The sequence below is a fragment of the Chelonia mydas genome, chromosome 28 (genome assembly GCF_015237465.2).
Source record: "Chelonia mydas isolate rCheMyd1 chromosome 28, rCheMyd1.pri.v2, whole genome shotgun sequence".
In the NCBI taxonomy this organism is placed as follows: domain Eukaryota; kingdom Metazoa; phylum Chordata; order Testudines; family Cheloniidae; genus Chelonia; species Chelonia mydas.
The window spans coordinates 2,009,838-2,019,889 of NC_051268.2; the positions used below are offsets into that span (position 1 = coordinate 2,009,838).

Consider the following 10,052-nt stretch of genomic DNA (forward strand, 5'->3'; position numbering starts at 1 on the left):
GTTTGGGGAAAATGTCCTGTCAGGGTGGTTAAGCGCTGGACTAAATTGCCCAGGGAGGTGGTGGGATCTCCATCGTTGGGGATTTTTAAGAGCAGGCTGGACAAACACCTGTCAGGGACGGGTTAAATAACAGAATCGTAGAACCACAGAAGATCAGGGTCGGAAGGGACCTCAGGAGGCGTCTAGTCCAACCCCCTGCTCAAAGCAGGACCAATCCCCAATTAAATCATCCAGCCAGGGCCTTAAAAACCTTAGTCCTGGTTTTTAAAAATTTAGTCCTGCAATGAGGGCAGGGGGCCGGACAAGATGCCCTCTCGAGGTCCCTTCCCCCACCAGCGTCCACCGGTGCAGAGGATCCAAGGGGAACCAGTGCCCCGAGCGCAGCCCAGCCCAGTGGAGGGGTATCTCTGTGGTGGGGGACACCCTTGCAGGGCAGGGCTCTGGTCCCAAGGGGGGAGGGGCCCTGCAAATAGACACCCTTACACCACCTTTGGATGTATCCATGCAATGCGTGTCCCTCCGCGCACACACACACACACACACACACAGAGGCATAAGGCTCCCGATCCCCCCAGGCCCAGCGGTGGGAGTCTCGGAAAGGCCGCCCGGCCTTGTGGGTCTATTTCCCCCCCTTTGATCCAGGCTCTACGACAAAGGGAGCCCAGAGGCTTGGCAGCTGGAGCCCCTGGGGCCGGGAAGCGAAGCCCCTGGCCAGGAAGGGGGGGCAGCTCCCCAGGGGAGACCCCCGCACACTCCCAGCCCCAGTGCGGGGGAGTCTGGGGCACAGGCAGCTGCTCCAGGGAGTGAAGGGAAAATCTGGAGTCAGACCTGTACCAGACACAAAGTGAACGCACCAACCCCCAGCACACACGCTCACACTACTTCCCCTCAGACACACACTAACACAAAACACACACACCTCCTCTCAGACACACACTAACACAAAACACACACACATCCTCTCAGACACACACTAACACAAAACACACACACGTCCTCTCGACAAACACTAACACAAAACACACACACATTCTCAAACACTAACACAAAACACACACACATCCTCTCAGACATACACTAACACAAAACACACACACGTTCTCAAACACTAACACAAAACACACACACGTCCTCTCGACACACACTACACAAAACACACACACGTTCTCAAACACTAACACAAAACACACACACGTCCTCTCGACACACACTAACACAAAACACACACACATTCTCAAACACTAACACAAAACACACACACATCCTCTCAGACATACACTAACACAAAACACACACACGTTCTCAAACACTAACACAAAACACACACACGTCCTCTCAGACCACACTAACACAAAACACACACACGTTCTCAAACACTAACACAAAACACACATACCTCCTCTCAGACACACACTAACACAAAACACACACATGTCCTCTCAGACACACACTAACACAAAACACACACACATTCTCAAACACTAACACAAAACATACACACATCCTCTCAGACACACACTAACACAAAACACACACACATTCTCAAACACTAACACAAAACACACACACTTCCCCTCAGACACACACTAACACAAAACACACACACATCCTCTCAGACACACACTAACACAAAACACAGACACATCTTCTCGACACACATTAACACAAAACACACACACATTCTCAAACACTAACACAAAACACACACACATCCTCTCAGACACACACTAACACAACACACACACACGTTCTCAAACACTAACACAAAACACACACACGTCCTCTCAGACACACACTAACACAAAACACACACACAGTCTCAAACACTAACACAAAACACACACACACATCCTCTCAGACACACACTAACACAAAATACACACACATCCTCTCAGACACAAAACACACACACTTCCCCTCAGACACACACTACCTTCAAACACTGATAAACGCACACAGCCTTACTCTCACATACCAGACCCGCAATAACTTGAAGGAGACACACTCTTTTTCATACACACACACACTAGGGTTGCCAACTTTCTAATCGCACAAAACCAAATACTCTGGCCCCGCCCCTTCCCGGAGGCCCTGTCCTCTTCCCTGAGGCCCCCCCCCCCACTACATTCCCCCTCCCTCAGTGACTCGCTCTCCCCCACCCTCACTCACTTTCACTGGGCTCGGGCTGGGGCAAGGTGTTGGGGTGCAAGAGGGGGTGAGGGCTCTAACGGGGGGTGCGGGCTCTGGGGTGGGCCAGAAATGAGTGGTCCAGGGTGCAGGAGGCGGCTCCAGACTGGAGCAGGGGGTTGGGGTGTGGGAGGGGGTGAGGGTGAAGGATCCGGCTGGGGGGGTGCAGGCTCTGGGGTGGGGATTAGGGGGTTTGGGTGCAGGAGGGGGCCCCAGGGTAGGACGTGGGGATTCGGGATTCGGAGTGCAGGAGGGGGCTGCGGGTTGAGGCAGGGGGTTGGGATGCTGGATGGAGTGAGGGCTCTGTTTGGGGGTGTGGGCTCTGGGATGGGGTCAGAGATGAGGGGTTTGGGGTGCAGGAGGGATTTCCAGGCTGGGGGGTGGGTCAGAGGGGTTCAGGGTGTGGGAGGGGGCTCCAGGCTGGGGCAGAGAGTTGGGATGTGGGAGGGGGTGAGGGATCCGGCTAGGGGTGCAGGCTCTGGGATGAGACAATTGGGGTGCAGGAGGGGGCTCTGGGTTTGGGGGGGGCTCAGGGCTGGGGCAGGGGGTTGCGGCTCGGGTCACGGGCTTACTGCGGGTGGCTCCCGTCAGTGGCGCAGCAGGGCTAAGGCAGGTTCCCTGCCTGTCCTGGCTCCACACTGCCCCCCGGAACCAGCCAGCAGGTCCGGCTCCTAGGCGGGGGTGCCAGGAAGCTCTGTGCGCTGCTCTCCCCTAACACAATGCACACAGACACACACAGGGCTGGCTCCTATGTCTCTGTGCCCTTAAGCACAGGTTTTTCCCCCCTCTGGTGAAAACCCCGGCCGCTTGCTCCCAGTTGGAGAAACAATCGGGGAAGGAAATCTTGGGGTTTCTTTTCTTCTCAGTATTACCCAGCTGTTCCCTGAAATTAACCTGGAAACAGAAGGAGATCCAGAGCCTGGCGAGGGGCATGTCTCTCACCCTGCCTCACTGTTAGACTCAGAAGAAAGGGGTCTGAAATCGACCCCCCCTTTGTTCCACTGTCCCCAGGACCTTGTCTCTTTCTCCCTGTTGGGGGGACCCTTGCACAGCTCCTTGCACAGATCCTGTGATCGCCTATAGTGTGAGAGATGCACCGGAAGATCGAACAGGGCTAAAATCTCCACGGTTAGTAGAAGCAGGCGGGTGTGTGAGCGGATTGGCCTTTGGTCTTTCCCCGGGTGGCCCTGACACCGGTCCAGTCAATCCAGGTAACACTTGTGGGCGGCGGGTATAATAGGCCTGGGGCAGCTAGGCCACCCCAAACCCAGCCCGTGGCCCCAGCCACGCTCCCCCTCTCCCCCGAAGCCAGCAGGCCGGAGCTTGGGGCCTGCGAGCCGGGGCTTGGGGTGGTCCGGCCAGGGCTCCTCCAGCTCCCGTGGCGGGGGTGGGTGTGTGCGCTCGGGGATCCAGCGGCTGAGGGGGGGTGGAAGGGGAGGGGGCTAGCTTCCCCAAACGGAGGGGTTCATGCACCACTCCTGAGTAACACCACTCTCCCCACCCACTGGGAATCCCGGATTCTTTCTCGGGTGCCAAGATGCCCCTGCCGGGATCCCTGGGCTTGCCAAGCTGTAGCTGGAATTGCTGTGGGCCAACTGGTGACTTTGTGACATAAAGAAGAAGGGGTTTTCCCTGCACACAACTGGGCTGCAATGTTATGCTTAGGGCCCTTCGTTTTCGGGTTGTATTTTATTGACTTTTTCCTGGGCATTTATCAGTCTTTAGAAAGACTCCTAGCAAAAAACACCGGTGCCAAAAATAACGTCTGGGTCAATAGCGGGGTTTATTTTGGCGGCTGAAAAGCCGCGAGTAGATTAATGCTTCCACCAAGCGGTTTCCTGCGGAAAGAAAACAGAACTCAAACCACAAAGCTACCTCGGAGCCTGCCCCGGTTTGCTTACGGTGTGTATCTCCTAGACCGCCTCCACACAGAGGTATGTAACCGTAACACAGCTGTCGTAGCCGGCGTGTCGCATTTTCCTAGCAAAGCGAGTTCCTTTTTTGATGTAGTTGGACGGTACAAAAGTGGGGCGAAAACGGGGAAAATACTGAATAATACTTTTGGTAAAACCCGGGATTTTTTCCGGTCAAGATCGGTGTAACCTGAAAACGAAGGGCCGTAGTTAACGTGGCCTGGGACAGCCAGCTGCAGCATTGCTGGGTCAGTGGCAGGCTTCGGGGCTGCCATCCAGAGCTCTCTCTCATCTCTTTCTGATTTCTTGATGTTTCTTCTCCAATGTCCCCTGAAAAAAATCTAGCTTGCTTTTCTTACATGGCCATCACATAGGGAACAGCAATTTAAGTACCCAGGGAGCAGCTATTTAATAACGGGCCCTTCAGTCTAGCAAAAAACATGGCCTGGAAGCTGAAGCTAGACAAATTAAGGTTGGAAACGAGATGTGTGTTTTTAACAGGGAGCATCATTAACGATGCAGCAATTTAGCAAGGACTGGGGAGGATTCTCCATTGCAAGGAATTTTTAAATCCACACAGGGTGTGTGTGTGCGCTGGGGGGGGAGGCGGTAGAAAGGCCGGGATACACGGATGTGTGTGTAAAATGGAACAGGTGAGGGGGCAGTAAATTCACCCCTTTGCCTCACTGGCGGGAGGGTCTCCATGGCCAAGAAAAATGACCCTGTGAACGTGACTTGGCAGGCAGCGCACGGGCCTGTAACTCACATGATCTAGGTTGAAATCCTGACTCGTCAGCGGGGAAGTCATTTCACACCTCCTGTGCCTCAGTTTCCCCCTGTGTGATATGGGAGGCAACGGTCCCCTGGCTCTTTCATGAAGCACTTTGAGATCACTGGGTGGAATACAGCTAGGGATCAATATTATTGGGGCTCGGTATTATTAGGGCAATTGTCTCCCTTCAGCGTCTGCTAGAGAGATCCCCCCCGTCCCCTCAACAAGCTACAGAGTTCGTCCCAGTGCCCCCCTGACCACAGCCCCACCACAGCTGCCCAGCACCCCACACAGAATCCCCCTTCCCTAATGCCCCAACACACACATCTTCCCTGCCCCCTCACAGCCCAGCGCCCCCCACAGACCCCCTTCCCCATGCCCTGCCTCCTGGCTGCACTCACCAGCCCCGCTGGGAGGCTCCCTCAAGACCCACTTGCCTGGAGGGACCCAGCTAAGGCCCCCACACTGTCCCACCCGCCCCCCACTGGCCGAGACTGGCCAGGCTTCTGCACCCCGGGAGGCGGGGGGGGCCCCACAGGTGGTGGGAAGCGGAGACTGCCCGGAGCCGGAGGTTCCCTGGGGTCCAGCCAGGGGGCTGAGAGGAGGAGGGGAGTGGGGCCAGGGGGCGGAGAGAAGCCCTGGGCAGGCCAAGAGGAGTAATTGGTGGGCAGGGGGAGCAGGGTCTCCGGGCACAGCGCAAACGGAGCAGGCCGGGGGCCATTTCTGAGCATGGGCCCGGGTCCACGGCACCATTGCAAACCCGACACTGGGTGGGGGGAGTAGATTCCAAGCAGGGAAATTGGGGGGCAGAGTAGATCCCACGCAGGCCCCATGCAAAGAGTCACAACGCCCACTCAGTGGGCAACACAACCCCCCTTTTTGCCCCTATGTCCCCGGCCCCACCCGTTTTGATGCCACGGAAAGCCGAGATCTGTCAGAGTCCGCATTCGAATTTTTATTTTTCAGAAATACACAGATGGGGAACGGGGGGCGGGAAATGTATATATACAAGGGGGGGGGAAATACCCCCACTCCTCTCCCCTTCCCCCCCCAGCTCTGGCTTTCGATCTATTATCTTGCTCTTGGATATTATTTTAACGTCTAGGGTTAGCTGGCTAAGCCTCTGGACTCTCAGGGTTTGGTCTGAGGTAGACAAAAAAGGGACGTGACCCCCGCCCCGTTTCTCACCGACCCATAACAGCATCTTTAAAAAATCAAGTGGCGGCCGGGGGGGCAGGGGGGGGAATCAGCACCTTGATTCGCCGGCTGCTTTGGGCAGGTGATTTTTCTTTTTGAAAGGAAAACCCATCCTCGCTGGGGCTTCAAGGAAAATATTATGAAGTTGCAGTAACCACGCACCCCTCCTTCCCCCCCAAAACACCCCTCCCCAAAGATCCCACCCCCATAAACCTCCTCATATACAATATATAGAGAATCTAATATACACTCTATGGATTTACAAGGGGGTCCCCGGCCCCTATGGCCATGGTCTCCAGACATTGAGCCCCTGGGGCTGGCCAGCAGAGTTCTGTGAGCCGGTCAGCTTGTCCCGCGGGCCTTTGGGGCAGTTCTCCAGCTGGGGCCGGCCGGCCGCGAGGGTCTGCAGTCTGTGGCCGGCGGGCAAGGCCGGGGCAGGGTGCAGGACGCAGGCGGCGTCCCCGAGCGGCGGGCTGCAGCTGGGCAAGGCGTCGCGGGCGTGCCGGCCTTGGGCCGGGTTGGAGGAGGGGCTGCCCGTCGGCAGGTCCCGGGGGGTGATTTTTCCCATGGAGTGGCAGATGCGCTCCATCAGATAGGCCTTCTTGCCTGCGCAGATGCCAGGGCTGGAGTGGAGGAAACGTGTGGCCTGGCTCAGGCATTCCCGATAGCCGCTCTGGTACCTCCGCAGAAAGGTCTCCTCTTGCCTCGCCGGCTCTGTGGTGCGTTGCCAAGACCGCCAACGACAAAGGGGGCGAATTAGCGAGGCATCAAGCAGTGGGCGCGCAAAGGGGGCAGCGGGGCAGGTGCCCCGGCGCGGCCTCTGATCCCCAAACCGCCGGGGACAGGACACCCGACACCCTCCAGACTGAGAAACCCCACCCCCGGGGCTGCTAAGGCAGGGGCTTTGCATGGTGTGTGTGTGTGTGGGGGGCGAAATAAGCAGCATTTGACGCCCTGCATGGAAGCCAGTTTTAAACGGGGAACGTACACGGGGCCAGACCCTCAGCTGGTGTAAATGGGTTCTGCGTGCTGGCTTCAGACCCCACTGAGATCTTGCTTACAATGGTTTGCTATTCGTGTAAACCAGCCAACTCCGGTGGAGTGACTCCAGATTTACACCGGGGGGGAGTGAGAGGGGAATCAGCCTCTGTGACTCAAGCGGACTGACTGCAGATTTACACCAGGGTGAGTGAGACAGGGATCAGCCCCCATGACTCAAGTGGACTGACTCCGGATTTACACTGGGGTAAGCGAGAGGGGAATCAGCCCCCATGACTCAAGGGGACTGACTCCAGATTTACACCGGGGTGAGTGAGACGGGGATCAGTCCCCGTGACTCAAGAGGACTGACTCCGGATTTACACTGGGGTAAGCGAGAGGGGAATCAGCCCCTGTGACTCAATGGACTGACTCTGGATTTACACCAGGGTGTGACTAAAATCAGAACCAGGCCCCACCAGTTAGGTGTGACCCGGTTGAAATCAACAGCAAAATGACCCCGGATGCCAAAGCTGAAGCAGTTCTCGCGGCCAAGCAATGTATTTCTGCGTGCCCCATCCCGGGAGTCACTGAACCTCTCCCTGACCCCCACACAAAACCCCGGAGGCGGGATTTAAAAGACAAAAGTCACCTAACATGGATCTGGCTGGTTGGGGCTGGGGGAAGAGAAAGCCCAGGTGAGCTCCTGCTGGAGAAGGTGAGCCAGAGGCCAGGGCTGGGCCTGGCAGAGTGGGAGCTGAGTCCAGAGAGGGGTACTTAATTTCCTGCCCAGGTCCACAGCAGAGAAACTGAGGCCACGTCTACACTTAATGGTGGCAGCTAGGTCGAGGGGAGAAATCCGTAGCTCTGTCTACACCCGGGGTCAGGCCAGGGTCACTCAGGGGGGTGGCCGGTTCACACCGCTGAGCGAGGTAGTTCTACCCACCTGATTTCCTAGTGCATGACCAGGCCTGAGATCAGGATCTGGCCCTGCGGCCGGGCCGACCCAAGACAGGAGTGTGAGAGCTTAAAAGCCTGAATGGGGTGAGTGATGGGGGCTAAGGGATGGAGTTGTGTATACACACCCACACCACACCCACACCCACACACGGACTCATCCTGTCCAGTAGGGGGCAGCGGGGACACCCACCCACCCCCACTTCTCAGGGAGGCTTATTGGTGGTGCAATCAAAGTCACACCCACCCGAAACTCTTGGGCCAAACCCTCCTTTTCCCTTCCCCAAATGAGCCAGTCCCAGAGCTCCCACGGAGCGTCTAAACACGGGGGCGCTCCCAATTTACACCGGAGCGAGAGGAGAACCTCCAAATCCAGACTAAAGGCCATGTCTCCTCTGGCTCCAGTGTGAATCCGGAGTAACGCCATGGGCGCCCATGGGTCTGGCTCCCCCCCTCGCTCACCCTGGTGTAAAAACACAGACGCCCAACCAGTCGTCCTCCAGATTTACACCAAGGCCAGCGAGGGCCCCAACGGAGCGACGCCAATTTGCCCCAGCTGAGCATCTGTCAGGTCCGGGCCGCCCCAGAGCTACATCCAAAGAGGTGCGAGGACGGGGGAGACCCACCCCATCATTGGACGGGTCCCGGCTCAGGAAACCCCCCAGGGAGAGGGGAAGTGGAGGGCGACCAAACACCCCGATATCAGGGCCTTTGTCTTATATACACAGCTATGCCCCCCTCCCGCCCAAAAAGGGACCCAATTTTTCACACTTGCTAGCCGGTCACCGTAGTCGTATCTGGTCCGGGCCCAACTTGGGTTGGCCAACGGGCCCCCCCGGGCTAGAGCCAAGGAAGAGGAGTAGCCGGCCGCGCCGAAGGGGATACCTGCAGGAGGCTGGGTCCTCACAAAGTGGACTGTTTTTTGTAAAATTTCGGCCTTTTCAACTTTGGGGTTTTTAAGTCTCTGCAAGAACAATAGCAACCAAAAAAAAAAAGAGAGAGGGAAGGAAGGAAAAAGCGGGGGGAAGGAGGGGAAGAAAGAAAGAGAAATATGCGTTGTATCATTCGGTTTGGGGCAGCGGCGGGGAAACGGGAGGAGGAAATCCGATTTGGCTTACCTCGTCCTGGGTGGCTTCTAGGAGGAGGAGCCGGAGTCGCTCCAGGCTCCGGTTCATACGGTCCCGGCGCCGCTTCTCCATCAAGGGCTTCAGGAGCTGGAGGGGGGGAAAGAGAAGGAAGGGGGGCAGCTTTTGAAAGAGACACCCCGAAAGAGCGGGGAGATCAGGGCAGGGAGCCCCGGATCCGGAGTGAGACCCGAAGCGAGCGGACTCCGGAGTTACCTTCTTGTCCTGTTTGCTGTCCCACTGGGCGCTGCTGCTCATGGTGGCGGCGGCCGGGCTGGGGGGGCGGCGGGTCCCCGGCGGGCCCTTTATAAGCCGGCCCCCGCCCCAGACCCGGCCCCGCCGGCACCGCCCCCGGCTTTGATCCGCCGCCGGAGCGTGGCTGGCCCCCGCCCCCCCCCCCCCGCGGCGCGGCACATGAGTGGGCCCGGCCCGCGGGGGGCAGAGCGCCCCCCCAGCCTGCCCCCCCAGCCTGCCCCTGCTCCCCCTTCCCTACAGGCCTGACCCCCCACTTCCGTACCCCTCCCCCTCCCCTACAGCACTGACCCCCCACTTCCCTCCCCCTCCCCCCACTTCCCTACAGCCCTGACCCCCCACTTCCCTCCCCCTGCCCTACAGCCCTGACCCCCAACTTCCCTCCCCCTCTCCCCACTTCCCTACAGCCCTGATCCCCAACTTCCCTACCCCTCTCCCTTCTCTACAGCTGTGACCCCCAACTTCTGTACCCCTCCCCCACTTCTCTACAGCCCTGACCCCCAACTTCCATACCCCTCCCCCTCCCCTACAGCCCTGACCCCCCACTTCCCTCCCCTCCCCTTCTCTACAGCCGTGACCCCCCACTTCCATACCCCTACCCCTCCCCTACAGCCCTGACCCCCAACTTCCCTACCCCTCCACCCACTTCTCTACAGCCCTGACCGCCAACTT

The 10,052-nt window shown here is 57.9% G+C and overlaps 1 protein-coding gene across 2 annotated transcripts; it reads right to left on the bottom strand.

Moving 5' to 3' along the window:
- Positions 1-5,807: 5,807 nt before the first annotated feature.
- On the bottom strand, positions 5,808-9,420 carry LOC102945349 (transcription factor HES-7.1). 2 transcript variants are annotated; one of them, XM_027828583.3, is made up of 4 exons: positions 9,345-9,420; positions 9,123-9,218; positions 8,890-8,968; positions 5,808-6,783 (listed from the first exon to the last, which is right to left on the bottom strand). In XM_027828583.3, the coding sequence occupies exons 1-4, from the start codon at positions 9,384-9,386 to the stop codon at positions 6,350-6,352; spliced, it is 651 nt and encodes a 216-aa protein (XP_027684384.2). In that variant the 5' UTR covers positions 9,387-9,420; the 3' UTR covers positions 5,808-6,349. The 2 variants fall into 2 exon arrangements, with proteins under 2 accessions (XP_027684384.2, XP_043393037.1); XM_043537102.1 differs by having other exon boundaries at positions 6,289-6,783; positions 8,791-8,968.
- Positions 9,421-10,052: the final 632 nt, after the last annotated feature.